This window comes from Leucopleurus acutus (assembly GCF_964270905.1).
Source record: "Leucopleurus acutus genome assembly, chromosome: 12".
Lineage (NCBI taxonomy): Eukaryota > Metazoa > Chordata > Mammalia > Artiodactyla > Delphinidae > Leucopleurus > Leucopleurus acutus.
In genome coordinates, this window is record NC_139154.1 from 58,710,716 (window position 1) to 58,726,472 (window position 15,757).

The window sequence follows — 15,757 nt, forward strand, 5'->3', positions numbered from 1 at the left end:
TAGTTAGGACTCCACAAGCTGCTCAGCGTGGCCAAAAAAAAGCAACTAGTGACACGGAGAGGGGGGAAACGTCATTGTCGTTCAGTCACTGTCCTTTAGAGCCTTTTTCTGAGAGGCACCACAATATTTCTCTTTGTCATGAGCTGCTGAGGACAACTTATAACTATTGGTTACATTATGATAACTACACTACTCTCAGTATGTTATTTGAGGTGAAATGCATTTGAGAAATATTTACAAACACAATGGTTAAAACAATTTTTGCAATTTAAAGAGGATTTTAGAAAACTCACCTTTATGGAATCCTTTATTTTCCGATGTCATTGAGTATCTTACATTATTGTATCTATCTCTGATATCCAAACAATATGTCATTATCAATCATTATGTTAATCTTCATCAGGTTCTATAAAAAATATTCTTTGCAACAACCTACCTCAGGAACAAGTATTATTTTAAAGGCTAGCTTCAGTGTGGTACTGGCAACAAAATAAATAGGCAATTCCTTAAATTAAAACAGAAAGCCCAGAACAGAACCAATTATACCAAAGAGCTAGATTTAACTATTTGAGAAAAAAAAATTAAGTTCGATTTTTACTTCACATCATACATCAAACTAATTCTACATAGATCTAAGATCTAAATGTTAAAAAAAAAAAGTACAACGAAAGTCAGAAGTTTATATGTGTATATAAAATATACACATACGTATAAATAAATAGTGGGATTGGCAAGCCTTTCAAAGCATAAAGCTTGGTAACCGTGTCCTATAGTTCAAAAGGAAAAGGGGCACAATCAGGTAATAACCAATCTTTCCACTATCAATTCTGTCCTCCTACCTGCTTATATACTCATCCTCTGCCTTATCTCCTGTTAAAATGAATCAAGTCTCCTTGCTCTTAGACTTATGCCTTGGATCCTGTCTCTTCATTTTCTCGGACTTTATTCCTGGAGTTATCTGCATTAGCTTCTGCAACATCTATTTCTTCTTCTCTACTGGTTTATTCTCACTGCACTGGCACAAAACATAACTGAGTATCATGTATTCTAGAAAAACCTTCCATAAACTCCAGGTCCCACTCCAGCTAATGCCCCATTTCTCTGCTAACCTTTTCAGCAAAAGGCCTTGAGAGGAGAATCTTTCTTGCTATCTTCACTTCCTTTCCTCTCATTCACTCCTTAACCACTAATCTGATTTATCAAAGTCATCAAAACCAATGCCCAATTCTCAATCCTCATCTTACTCCACATATCTCAGCATCATCTGACACAGTTTAATCTCCCTCCTGCCTGAAAGACTTTCTTCTAAGGCTTCACTGACAAAACCCTCAGCAGATATTTCTCCTACCTAATTTGTTACCTGTTTTCAAGTTTTCTTTGCTGGGACCTCCTCCTCTAGCGGACCTCTAGTATCGAAATCACCCAGGGTTACAACCTGGGCCATCCTTCTCTATCTCTCCTTTCTTCTCAGGTAACCTCATCTACTTCCACGGCTTCATGGACGACCTACATGCTGAGGACCCTCAAATCTGTATGAGTAACCTAACTTCTCCAAAAGCTCCAGACGCATGTGTCAAACTGCCTATTCAACATCTCCAACTAGATATCTAGCAGATGCCTAAAACATACATAATAAATAGAGGATTACTGATTCCATCCACACTTCAAGTCTTCCCCATGTCAGTAAACAGAACCTAAAGTATCACCCAGTTGCTCAGGCCAAAAACCCTCCAAAAGCTTTCCACTGAGCTTCCAGTAAAATCTAACCTCCTTACCACAGTGCCCAAGGCCATCTATAACCTAGTCCCTGACTAGCTTTCCAGCCCCCTTGCACACCCTGCTCCCACTGGCTCACAATGATCCAGCCATACAGGCCTTCTCTCTGTCCTCAGCCTTGCAGCACTCATTCTTGTCTCAGAGTCACTGCACTTGCCCTTGACCACCTAGAATGCTCTCCCCCGCAACACTGTCACATGACTATTGTCTTCTCATCGTTCAAGTCTCAACCCAAATGCCACCTGCTCTGAAGGTCTCCCTTAACCACACTGGCTAAAGTAGCCTCTGGCCACTTTCAACATTTCCTCATTTTAGTTCATGAATTATCTTATCTGTTTACGTGTTTCCTGTCACTTTGAACTAAAATATAAGCTTCTCAAGGGTAAGAGTCTGCCTTATTTACCACTATGTGCCCAGCACCTAGACCAATGCCTGGCACGTAGCAGACAATGAATAAATATTTGTTAAATGACTGACACCAACAAGCTCTTCATAAAATAAAAATAAAAGGCCAAGAAGTATATGGGGAAAAAAGATACCTAATCACTGGAAGACAGAGAAATGTTAATTAACAGTAAGACATCAGTTTTTGATCAATAGTAAAGATTTTATTATAATGATATCCTTTTGTGGGCAAAGGTATAGGAAAAAAACCAAAAAACAAAAAATCAAACCCTGGAAATGTCAGGCATAATCCCTAGTATATGTCAAAACTCCTAAAAATGTACATATCCTCTGACCAGCTAATTAATTTATCATGACAAAATAATCATATGTACAAGGACAAAAGATGTCCTCATAGGTACATGATACATAATAAATAGAGGTACAAGGTTTATAATTGTAAAAACTTAAGTGTTATAATCATTAGGGACTGAGTAAACAGCTATAATTTATACTGCTGAATACTATGCAGCCAACTAAAAAATGGTGGTGTAGAAATACTAACATAGAAAAAATTCATGAAATGCTTTTCAAATGAAAAGAAAATGTAAAAAATCAACCCATTTACGGATAAAACACACTCATGTACATACACATGTGTTTGCATCTTTGGTAGGCAATGGCCAGGCCAGCTACAGATCTGAGGACATAGTAAGAAGTGGAACACAGAACTACTGAACAGTGTCACAACAAACAATTGCCTTTTCTAAGAAGAGTTACACCACTCGCTGAGTATTGATGCTGTCCCCCCGCAAGCCTGATAGCATAAATGGCAGCAAGCCAGGTGTTTTGTGGTTGCCAAATCACGCACTGCACGGACTACCAGTCTGGGTCACCTCTGAGGACCTGGGGAAGCACTGGGGAGCTGTGCCCACTCATGGTATTCTTCTCTTACTTATCCTTTGCAATGCTTGTTTACCGGTTCAGCAGTAAGCACGCGAATCAAGCTGATCTCAGTACATTCTTATCCATCTCTGAACTCTGCCCGGCCCTTTGTGGTCTGCGTAGGTAAGTGTGTGTGTCTCTGTGTGTGCAGTATATATGTTAGGTGTTTGTACAGGCATACCTCAGAGATGTTGTGGGTTTAGTTCCAGAAGACTGCAATAAAGCAAGTCACACTAATTTCTTGGTTTCCCAGTACATATGAAAGTTATGTTTACACTAACTGTAGTCTATTAAGCAATAGCATTATATCTAAAAGAAAAGTACATACCTTAATTTAAAAATACTTTATTGCTAAAAAATGCTAACCATCATCTGAGCCTTCGGCAAGTCGTAATCTTTTTGCCATTAACATCACTGATCACAGATGACCATAACACGTTATACTAATAATGAAAATGTTTGAATTATGGGAATTGCCAAAATGTGACACAGTGACACAAAGTGAGCAAAAGCTACTGGAAAAATGGTGCCAACAGACTTGCTCAATGCAGGATCACCACAAACCTTCAATTTGTAAAAAACACAGTATTTGTGAAGCACAGTAAAGTGAAGCCCAATAAAACCAGGTATGCCTGTACATAAATACACAAAAAAATCTGGAGAAAATCACTAAAAGTCAAGTGTTCATAGAGGTGGCAGAATGATGAATGATGTTTAGCTTCTTCTTCTTGTTTAATTGTATTTTTTAACTTTTATTACAATGATCAAACATTGTCCTTGCAACTTAAGTTAAAAAATGTTATAGACTGATGCTTAATCAAAGAACAACTGAGAAAATCAAATCTAAATTAAAGCCACAGGAATAAGATTAGAAGCCCCAGTGAGATACTTAGACCAAATTCACACTTAAGTAAACAATTTTGTCCAAATGTCCAAAGAAGTTTTCATCTAGCTTCACGTTCAAACTGGATATCAGTTATAAAGAAAAAAAAAAAAAAAAACTTTGGATGCAAATTCTTAAAATCATTCCCACTACACTTGACTATTTCAGATTTAGTTTCTGTTTTTCAAAATGTCAAAGACTGGATATCAGAATTGTAATTTAGAAAAATGAGAACATAATACCACCAACAAAGCTGTCCTCTTCCACCACATGCCAAATCAAACCTGAATCTTACCAGTCTTCCAGAACTAACCACTAACTCACAGAAGAACACACTAAATGATCCTACAGGGGGGCAGCTGGCAAAACCCCGACTGAGGGAAAATCCTACAGGACAAATAACCAAGTTTCTTCAAACAAACAAAAGGCAAAGAAAAAGACGAACAGAGATGAAGGCACAACCTATGGATATAAAAGAAATTTGAGACACATCAACTAATTACAACGTGTGAAACCTATTTGTTATTAAGAAGCTATTATTAATATCGTAAGAGACTACAATGGTATTGTGGTTATTTTTTATAACTGTATTAAGGCGTATTTTAAAATCATGTAATTCATCCATATCAAGTGCATAATTCAATGATTTTTTTTAGTAAATTCACCAAGTTCACTATAAATCAGTTTTAGAATATTTCCATTACCCAATAAGATCCCTCATGCCCATTAATTATTAATCCTCCTGCCACATACATCAGCCCACGAATCCACTTTCTGACTCTGGAGATTTGCCTTTTCTAAACATTTCACATAAATGAAATCATATAATATGTAGTCTCTTTTATCTGGCTTCTTTCACTTTTTACATGTTTTTAAGGTTCATTTATGTCACAGCATGTATCAACAGTTTGTTTCTTTTTATTGCTGAATAGTATTCCACTGTATGGACACATTTTGTCTATTCATTTACCAGTTGATGGGCAGTTAGGTTGTTTCCAGCTTCTGTCTATTATGAATAACACTGCTGTGAACATGTGTGTGTGAAAATTGTGTGGGTAGATACACAAGAGTGGAATTGCTACGTCATTATGGCAAATTAAGAAACTTTTAAATAAACTCTTAAAGTGCTTTAGATATATTAGCTTACTTAATCCTTACAACAACGTTAAGAGGAAGTTACTATTATTATCCCCATTTTAGGGATGAGAAAACAGAGGTCCATCCGAAAAGCTTAAGCAATGTGGTCAAGCCAGACTAGAATCAAAGTAGTCTGGCTTTGGAGTCTGTGCACTTAACCACTGTGCCATATACTTCAAGCTCACCAACAAGTTAAACATTTCTCACAGGATATAAACAAATTAAAATAAAGAAATTAAACGGAAAAATTCAGGGGGAATTCCTTGGCGGTCCAATGGTTAGGACTCCGGGTTCCACTGCAGGGGGCCAGGGTTCAATCCCTGGTCGGGGAACTAAGATCCTGTAAGTCACACACGCAGCCAAAAAAAAAATTCAGGTGACTTCTATGAACACACAAGTAGGGAATCCAATATAAACTAAATTTAAGTGTATAACTAATAACATATATGGTACTAACTCTTGTTATCTCTGAGTGGCAGAATAGGAATAAGCTTTTTTATTTAATTGTGTTTTATTTTATTACAATGATCTATATATACAAGGCAGTGTTCAAGATGAACATAACACACAAAATTCACTAATCAGTAAACAAATGACTTGATGAACAATAAGATTTTAAGTTCCTAATTGTTTAAAGGAAATTTTAAGATGTCCTGAATGTGTACTATGCACCGACGCTAAGTTGAGTGCTGTGGACACAAATTCGATTAAAACTTAGGAACAAAGAAAGACGACTCTGGAAGCACAGCTGTGGTAAGTGGTATTCCAGAGCTATTCCTGCAGGAGTCATCTTAGTCAGGGCGGGGGTCAGGGGAGGAAGGCTTCCTGAAAGAGGAGGCACTAAACTGATTTGAAGGAATGATATATGTACATACTGCTACCAGTTAGAGACTACTTCATCAATAACATAGCCACTTCTTAATGATTAAAAATGGAGGCCCTGGGGCTTCCCTGGTGGCGCAGTGGTTGAGAGTCTGCCTGCCGATGCAGAGGACACGGGTTCGTGCCCCGGTCTGGGAAGATTCCACATGCTGCGGAGTGGCTGGGCCCCTGAGCCATGGCCGCTGAGCCTGCGCGTCTGGGCCTGTGCTCCGCAACGGGAGAGGCCACAACAGTGAGAGGCCCGCGTACCGCTAAAGAAAAAAAACAACAAAAAAAAATGGAGGCCCTGCTTCAAATGTCAAACCTTTAATTTCTTTCTTAACCTCAGATTTTGTCAATTTCAAATTTCCGCTAAACAACAGGAGATTCAGAGAACAGAAAAAGCTTTGTCATGTGATGCTAGAATATAATTAGAATATAAAAAATCTGTAAATACCTGTAACTTAAAAAGTATTTTTTTAATTCATTATATTTGAGTGTGGTTTGATCACAGTCAGTCAACACATCCTTCAAACTTCATCTTAATAGCACTTCTAAAAAGTCTACTGATGATCTAAATCAGGGGTGGGCAAACTACAAGCACAGGTGGCCTGGTTTGCTAAGAATGGTTTTTCAGCAAAGAATGGTTTTTATATTTTAGGAGGATGAAAAGAGAGAGAGAACTGTATACAGAGACTACCTGTGGTCCAAAAAGCCTAAAATATTTTACTATCTCGACTTTCATAGAAAAAGTTGCCTACACTTAAAAAAAAAAAATTACTGGATGTATTTGTGCCCATACTGAAAGGCACCCTCAGAAAGGCACTATCATCGCCGTGGAACTCAGTCTAGACACTAGTACACTTACTTACTTACGGTGGGAGGGAGAAAAAGAGGGAAGGCTATGTTTGCAGGGAGCAGGGGGAATTCAGGTATAGAATACAGTTGAAGCAGATGAAAAATATGGAGCAGTCCTAGAGGCTTGACAAGCTACTAAAGGTGGAAGGTAGCTATTACAATCTTAACGACCTGTGAAATATGAGAGCTAGGTTTATTGAGGAAACTGAGACTCAGAGCTTAAGTTACCTGCCCAAGTTCACAGAGCAAGACAGTGGGACACGAAGAGCTGGACTACAACCAGCAAATTTCAGTTCCATTCTTTCCACTGCATCACACTGCCCCTCATCACTGGACAGTGTTAACCTGGAAATACACCACTAATGACGTGTGACAAGGGAGCTCAACTGCGTCCAGAAGGAACAAAGTCTCCTCGGGAGCTCCCCTCCCTCCTGCGATTATTAGCTATTTTTCAGGGAAGAACTGGGCAACATGTCTACAGGTCTCAAAGAGGTGAGGGAAAGAGTAGACATTAGTCCTATTTGCCAGATGTTGGGAACAACAAGGGAAGGTTGACCAAACATCATTAAAACAAGCCTGAAAGCTATCCAGTGGTTGAGAGCAATAAGAAACACCAAATTTCAATGAATTTACCTGGTTCCAGTTTTATTACTTTAATTGCTGCCAATTCACCGGTGTTAACATTTCGTGCCTAAAAGAAAAGAAAAGATAATTGTGAAAAAAGCTTTCATAAAAACTTCATAAAATGTAATTTTAGCTTTTATTTATTTTCAATTATTCAGAAAAGTCTTTTAAAGCAAGAATTGCGTAAGTGATTTATATTTACAAAACAAACAGTACATTCTTCAAAATGAATTTCAACATTAATCTATGTATAAATTTAATAATGGTGATAATAATATTGTTAACAGAAGCACAGACCTTAGTATACATACATTAGGCACTATTCTAAGTGTTTTGGGTTTTTTTTTGCGGTACACAGGCCTCTCACTGTTGTGGCCTCTCCCATTGCGGAGCACAGGCTCCGGACGTGCAGGCTCAGCGGCCATGGCTCACAGGCCCAGCCGCTCTGCGGCATGTGGGATCTTCCCGGACCGGGGCACGAACCCGTGTCCCCTGCATCGGCAGGCGGACTCTCAACCACTGCACCACCAGGGAAGCCCTCTAAGTGTTTTTATATTAATTCGTTTAATCCTTACAACAATCTTATGAGGTAGGTACTAATACTATTCCCGTGTTGCAGATGAGGAATCTGAAGCACCAAGAAGTTAAAGAACTTGCCAAGGCCATCTACCTAGTCAGTGACGGTGCTCGGATTCTAACCCAGGCAGTCTAACGCTAGAGTCTGAGCTTTTCTAAGCATTACATTCTACTGCCATTCATTCAAAGGTTTGTTAAAGTCTTGAATTAACTAGCTTTAAACTTGTAAATTTAGAAACTTCATAATATGAAAAGCAAGCACCATTTTTTAACTGTAAAAACAACCTCCCTGCATCTGTTTAAACACACCTTATAGTACAATGAAATAAGTGCAGTTAATACAAACCAAATATATCTTTACAAGCCACATATTAAAAATAAAAATATTAAAAAAAATCAATCCATAAATATTAGATTGCTGGTGTTTACAGCTGTAATTAGGTATAAATAAGCAGAAATTGTCTTTTCAATTTGTATAAAAATGGCAGTTATTTTTGTCAATTTAAAATGTTCTATAACTGAATCAGAATTTTCAAAATAATATTTTAAACTATGAACTGAAACTTAATAAACTGATTTTCATATCAACCAATGAAGACCAATATACGTAATTCCCTGATCACAGAAAAATTCATTCATGTGATGAGAATAATACTTAGTTGTAACACTTCTTATTAATGGATTGGTAAAGATCAGTGAATCACCCACAAGGGATGATAACAGCATTAACGTCGGAATCCTTCTACGAATACTGGGGCATTAAAAAACAAAAAAAAATCAGTTTCTAAGAAGATATATATGGGACACAGTCACTGCTGAAATATAAAATTTAACCTTTAAACTCAAAGAAGAACGAAGGTATTAAAAAATATAAATTAAGAAAACATTAAAATAAAATTTTCAGGGAAAATTCATTCCTTTTGAAAAAAAAATCCCCATGACTAATAAACACTTAGGATGCCAACTTATTACAGGCAGTTCAAAACAGATTTCAACATTTATTTCAAACTAAACTTAATTTCCATTATATGAGACAGACAGTTCAAATAGTGCCACATATTTATTCCCTTCCCTAGGATGAGAAGGTATACACACACACACACACACACACACACACACACACACACACACACGGAATAGACATTCTGGGAGCATTTTCTAAGGAGGATGGGGCAGAGTGTACCTGTAAAATATTCGGGGTATCACAACAATGTTAGTCATAAACCTTCTCAAACACTCTCAGAACGCGTTGCCTTTCCACACTGAGAAATCTTTTCCCTGTTAGGCTCCTCCTTGATACTCTGTCCGTTAACCCACATCTTCTTTAGCACTTCTCCAAATAAAATAAGACAAAACATACTACTCTCTCCAATTCTCAATTTAAAAATTTTGCTATAGTTTTGTTTTCTGTTTATTGAAAATAAACTCAGAGTATGCACTAGCAAAATATATGAACTCAAAGAAAGCTAGGGTGATTACTTTTACAGCTGAAATTCTGTTCCCAGCTTACCACAAGAGGGCACGATCTCTACTGACAAGTTACACAAAGTGTCCAAAATGGCTGCAGTACACAATGTACTCTTCTAAAAATAGATTTATTAATGGTTACACCAGCACATATTTAACAGAAAAACTATGACAGTAAACTAGTGATAACTAGTTTACTAAAGTCAATTATTTACTATAGGCTTGACTTATGAATACAATTTTTCAAAATTTAAATCAGTCTAGAATTTTCTAAAGGATAAAAAGTTTTAAAATATTGGAATTCTCCAATATGTAACTTATTTGACAGACAAGATAAATCACAAAAAGGGAAGAAGAATAACAAAAAACCCTCAGTAAACCTGAATTTCTGAGCTTTTTCCCCATCAAAATCCTTACGTTTATTAATGGAAGATGTTTAAAGCATTATGGTTCATCAAGAATCTTGGTCCTCTGGCTAAAATAAGTCATATTTTGCTGTCTCTAAACTCACAGCAGCCAAGGTTACACACAGGTAAACTTAAAAATTAATAATAACTCTAATACTCTGTACCTGCTATTCTTTTTTCAATCACCTAGAGAAACTGATTAGGAAAAAAATGAGAGCAAGGTAAATATTATAACATATTACCACGTATAAAGTTAAAAATTTCTAAATCAGTATCAGTAACATAAAATTTACAGATCTGCCCAGGGCAGAAAACTGAGGATACGTATTTCTCAGCTTCTAGACCCAGTCTTCTGCCACATCATTGACTTGACCACCATTCTCACATGCTCTGAAAGTGATGTTCAGATCACGTTGTTCTTGAGTTTAAAACTCTTCAGGAGTACACACCATTGCTTTAAAGACACAAATTCAAATTCCCTATCAGAGAATTTAAATTACTTACTAAATACAGCACTTTTTATAACAGCTTTATTGGGATGTAATTCACATACCATAAAGTTCACCCTTTTAATGTGTACAATGCAGCGGTTTCTAGTATATTCACATAATTATGTAACCATTATTCCTCTCTAAATTTGAAACATTTTCATTGCTCCAGAAAGAAACCCCCAGACCCATTAGCAGTCGCTCCCCTACTCCTCCCCCTCCCAGACCCTGACAACTAGTACTGGTCTACTTCCTGTCTCTATTGATTTGACTGTTCTGGATATTTCACATAAATAGGATCATACAAAATGTGGTCCCTTGTGACTAGCTTCTTTCACTGAGCATAAGGTTTTCAGGTTCATCCATGTTGCGGCACATATCAGTACTTTATTCCTTTTGTTGCTGAACAATATTTCATTGCATGGCAATTCCACATTTGTTTATCCTTTTATCAGTTGAAGGATATTTGGGTTGTTTCCATTTGGGGCTATTATGAACAATGCTTTTATGAACACTGTGTGGACCTATGTTTTCAATTCTGTTGGATACAGACCTAATAGTGGAATTGCTGAATCACACGGTAACTGTATGATTAGCTTTTTGAAGAACTGTCGAACTTTCTTCCAAAGTGGCTGCACCATTTTATATTATCGCCAGCAATGTATGCGGATTCCAATTTCTCTACATCCATGCCAATAGTTATTATTACCTGGCTTTTTAACTTTTGTTTTCTTAGTGAATGTGAAGTACTGTCTCTCTGTGGTTTGACTTAAAACTCACTCATGGCTAACAATCTTGAGCATCTTTTCATATGCTGGTTAGTCATTTGAATTTCTTTGGAAAAATGTGTATCCAATTCTTTGCTCATTTTTAATTGTCAATTTTATTGTTGACTTGTAAGAGTTCTTTGTAAATCTTGATATGCCTCTTATTGATTACATGACTTGTAAATATTTAATCCCACTCTGAGTTGTCTTCGTTTTCTTGATGGTGTTCTTTGAAGCACAAAACTTTTAAATTTTGATGAAGTCCAACTTACCTATTTTTAGTTACTTGTGCTTTGAGTATTATAGCTGAAAAACCACTGCCTGGAACCCAAGGTCACAAAGATTTTTTTTCCTATGTTTTTTTCTAAGAGTTTTATAGTTTAGGTCTTCCATTTAGGTCTCTGATCCATTCTGAGTGACTTTTTATATGGTGTCAGGCAGGGCTCAAATTTCACTCCTTTGCATGTGGATAGCCAATTGCGAAATACAACATTTTACTGTAAAACCATTCACTACCTGGCTCCTGTCTATATTTCCAGTCATTCCTTAATTTGCACTTTATGCTCTAACCAAACTAAACAACTGGCCATCTCCAATGCTATCCACACTTTTTGCCCTTTGGCACTTAATGCCTAGACAAACGCTCTCCCTAACTCCCTCCCCTGGCCTAACTTCTAGACGTCTTTTAAAGCTCAACTTAGGTTATTACCACTTCCCACAAGAATTTTCCTGATCCCCATTCAAGTTTAGGCACTTCCCCCCCCACCCCCCACACACACTCCCACAGATCCTCAGTAACCTTTCTCAAATGGGAAAGGTTAGACCTGGTGAGAAAAATCCTGCGGATCTAGAGCTGATCTCAGTTTTAGTCCTGCTCTTGGAAACTATTACATTTCAAAGCTGTCCCAAAATTCAGTTTGATTCAGTCAGACTTTTAGAAGCCATTCATATTAGCATTAATTTGGTAAAAGGTTTTTCTGAGATGATTTCATGCAAACTGCTGAGTTATCTCCAATTATCAGAAAAGTATTCCTTGAGTGTGGGAATGGGAGTAAACAACATAATCAAGAATGGATCATTAAGCAGCAAAAAAAAAAAAAAAAAAAAAAAGTGCTATGTGTTATATAAAGTGAGTTAAATAACTATCAATAACAAATCTGATCATCTACGATATACAAGCACCTTCTGGTATCCAAAGCTTACTATTCAGAAGGGGCTGTCCAACGAGAATATGAAGAAAGGTTCTGAAACGGGAGTGCAAAAATGCAAAGTTTAGTGCTGGCTCTGCCAGTTACACGCAACGGGATCTGAGCAAGTAATCTCCTTGTGTCTTCTCCCCCCAATTTAAAAATAAGAAAGTGAAAAAAGACTACTTCTAAGAAGGTTCCTTCTAATTCTGAAAGTCAATGTTTACATCAAATAATTTAACTCTAAATTAACAGATTCCAAATACCGAACCAGCTGGCTGGTTATACAAGAATCATATGAGGAGTTTAAAAACAAAACAATAAAAACACTGCCACTGATTTCTGAATCAACAGATTTAGGATGAGACACAGGAATCTGTATTTAAAGCTACTGAAGTGCTGCTTCTGGTGCTCAGCCAGGCCTGGGCACCTGGTCTAAGGCACTGTGCCATGTGAATTTTATAAAATATAAGTACCGACTTTTAAGTCTGCAAGGGGTGTTTACAGGGATGGCTTTATGAAGGAGATACCACCTAAGCAGAGGTTTGAGAGATGGGTTGGATTACGACAAACACAGAAGAGGGATGGGAAAGAGGGCATAGAAAAAAAAGCATGAACAAAGGCACAGGGACAGAAAACAGGCTATTTTGAGTGTACTGGGCGGGCCAAACCTCAGGGTGCCTCCCATATAAATACTCATTTCAGAGAAAAATGGCTAACCCACAGCCCCTGCTGAAGGAATAGTTTTGTTTGCTTTTCCACAGTTTCTTGGACTAGGTATGAGCCTACTACAAAGGCAACCACTTCATAGGAAGACTGATAGCCAGGGTGATGTACATTCCTGGTTTGCCCAGGACATTTGCAGGTTATGCCAACTGTCCTAGCAGAATTACTAACAATGCCCACTTTCACTCTCAAATTTATAATTAAAATTTTATTTAACTTGGACGGTAAATTATAAGGTCACTCTACCAATAAACCGTGAGCTGACATGAAAAAGGAAATAGGCCAATCAGATTCTCGAAAATAGGGGTCAGCAAACATGCCTGTTTTTGTAAATGAAGCTTTACCGAAACACAGCCATGTTCATCTGGTTAAGTATTGTCTATGGCTGCTTTCACAATACAACAGTAGAGTTGAGCAGCTGAGATAGAGACCATGTGGCCCACAAAACCTGAAGTATTTACTATCTGGCCCTTTACAGAGAAAACTGGCTGACCCCCACTCTAAAACAGCACTATCCAGTAGAACCTTCTGCATTAATGGAAATGTTCTATACCTGCGCTGTCCACTACTGTAGTCCCGTGCCACATGGAGCTACTGATCAACTGAAATGTGGCTAATACAACTGAAGAACTGAGCTGTATTTAATTATTTGTGTATGCAATATTTAAATTGGAAAGGCTTTAAAATTTTTTGAGATATTTAAATATTTAAAAATTTGAGATATAATTGACATATAACATTGTACTAGTTTTAGGTGTACAACATGATTTGATATATGTGTATATTACTAAATGATTACCACAGTAAGTTTAGTTAACATTCATCACCACACATAGCTACAAATTTTTTCTTGTGATGAGAACTTTTAAGATCTATTCTCTTAGCATCTTTCAAATATATAATACAGTATTGTTAACTATAGTCACCATGCTGTACATTACATCCCCAAGACTCGTTTAGCTTTAACTGGAAAACAATCAACTTTTAAAAATATAGTTCTAGTAGTTTTAACACATGCATAGATTTGCATAAAATGAGTTAACAACCATCTGGAAACAGAAAAGTTCCAGCACTGCAAAACCTCCCTTGAAAGTTACATTCTCCCTTCAGTCCAACCTCTGGCAACTACTGATTTGTTCTTTGCCACTACAGTTTTGTCTTTTCAAGAATTTCATGTAAATTAAATCATCATATAACTTTTTGAGACTATTTTCTTTCACCAAGTTGCTGCATGTATCATTAATTTATTCCTGTTTATTGTTAAGCAGTATTCCACTGTATGGATATACCACATTTTATTCACTACCATTGGAAGGACATATTGGTTGTTTTCAGTTTTAGGTAAATGTGAATTGAGCTGCTATAAACATCTGTGTACAGATTATAAAAAGACCTTGGAGAGAGACTGGGCCATATAGTGGGTATATGTATAATCTTTAAAGAAACAGTCAAGTTCTTTCTAGAGTGGCTGTACCATTGTTCATTTCCAGCAGCAATGTATGAGAGCTCCAGTTCTTCCAGAACTTCCTTGCTAGAAGTTGGGACTGTACTTTTTAGCCATTTCTAACAGGTAGGTGATGGTATCTCATGGTGATTTTAGTCTGCATTTCCCTAATGGCTAATGACATTGAACATCTATTCATGTGCTTATTTGCCATCCTTTGGTGAAGTGTCTTCTATCTTTTGTCCATGTTTTAATTGGGATGTTTCTTATTGTTGAGTTTTGAGAGTTCTTTATATATTCTAGATACAAGTTCTTTTTCAGGCATATGATTTGCAAATATTTTTTCCCAGTCTATATCTTGTCTTTTCATTCTCTTAACAGTGTCTTTTGCAGAGCATTATGGACTGAATTGTGTGCCCCCCAAATCCAGACGTTGAAGTCCTAAGCCCCAGTACCTTAGAATGTAACTGTATTTGGAGACACGGCCTTTAAAGAGGTAATTAAGGTTAAATGAAGCCATACGGATGGGCTCTAATCCAATAGGACCAGTGTTCTTATAAGAGGAAGGGACCAGAGTTGTGTGTGCACAGAGAAAAGGCCATGTGAGAACACAGCAAGAAGGCAGCCACCTACAACCCAAGGAGAGGCCTCAAGAGACACCAACCCTAACAACACCTTAATCTTGGACTTCCAGTCTCCAGAACTGTGAGAAAATAAAATTTCAATTGTTTACTCCACCCAGTCTGTGGTATTTTGCTATGGCAGACCTAGCAAACTAACACACTGAGCAAAAGTTTTTACCTTTGATGAAGTCCAATTTATCAACTGTTTTCTTTTATGAATTATGCTTTTGGTATCATGTCCAAGACCTTACTTAACCTCAAGTCATAAAGATTTTTTCCTATGCTTTCTTCTAAAAGAAGAAGTTTTACATTTAGATTTATGATATATTTTGAATTAATTTTTGTTTAAGTTAATATTGTTTTGTGAAGTTTAGGTCAATGTTCCTTCCTTTTTTTGTTTTTTGCACGTATATGTCCAACTCTTCCAATACTATTTGTTGAAAAGACTATCTTTCTTCCATTGAATTGCCTTTCATCTTTGTTAAAATCAATTGGCCATATTTGTGTGGGTCTATTTCTGGATTCTATATTGATCCATTGATCTTGTGTCTATTCTCTACCCATACCACACACAATCCTGATTACTAGAGCTTTACAGTTAAGT

The 15,757-nt window shown here is 37.0% G+C and overlaps 1 protein-coding gene across 3 annotated transcripts in view; it reads right to left on the bottom strand.

Moving 5' to 3' along the window:
* MAP4K3 (mitogen-activated protein kinase kinase kinase kinase 3) overlaps positions 1-15,757 on the bottom strand; it is a 189,765-nt gene that overhangs the window by 119,810 nt on the left and 54,198 nt on the right. For 2 of the 3 annotated variants that reach the window (XM_082851871.1, XM_082851870.1), the window contains exon 2: positions 7,478-7,535. In XM_082851871.1, the coding sequence (XP_082707997.1) occupies positions 7,478-7,535 (58 nt within the window). Of the gene's footprint in view, positions 1-7,477; positions 7,536-9,227; positions 9,297-15,757 lie in introns of those variants that run through there. The other variant, XM_082851872.1, reaches the window with a different exon arrangement.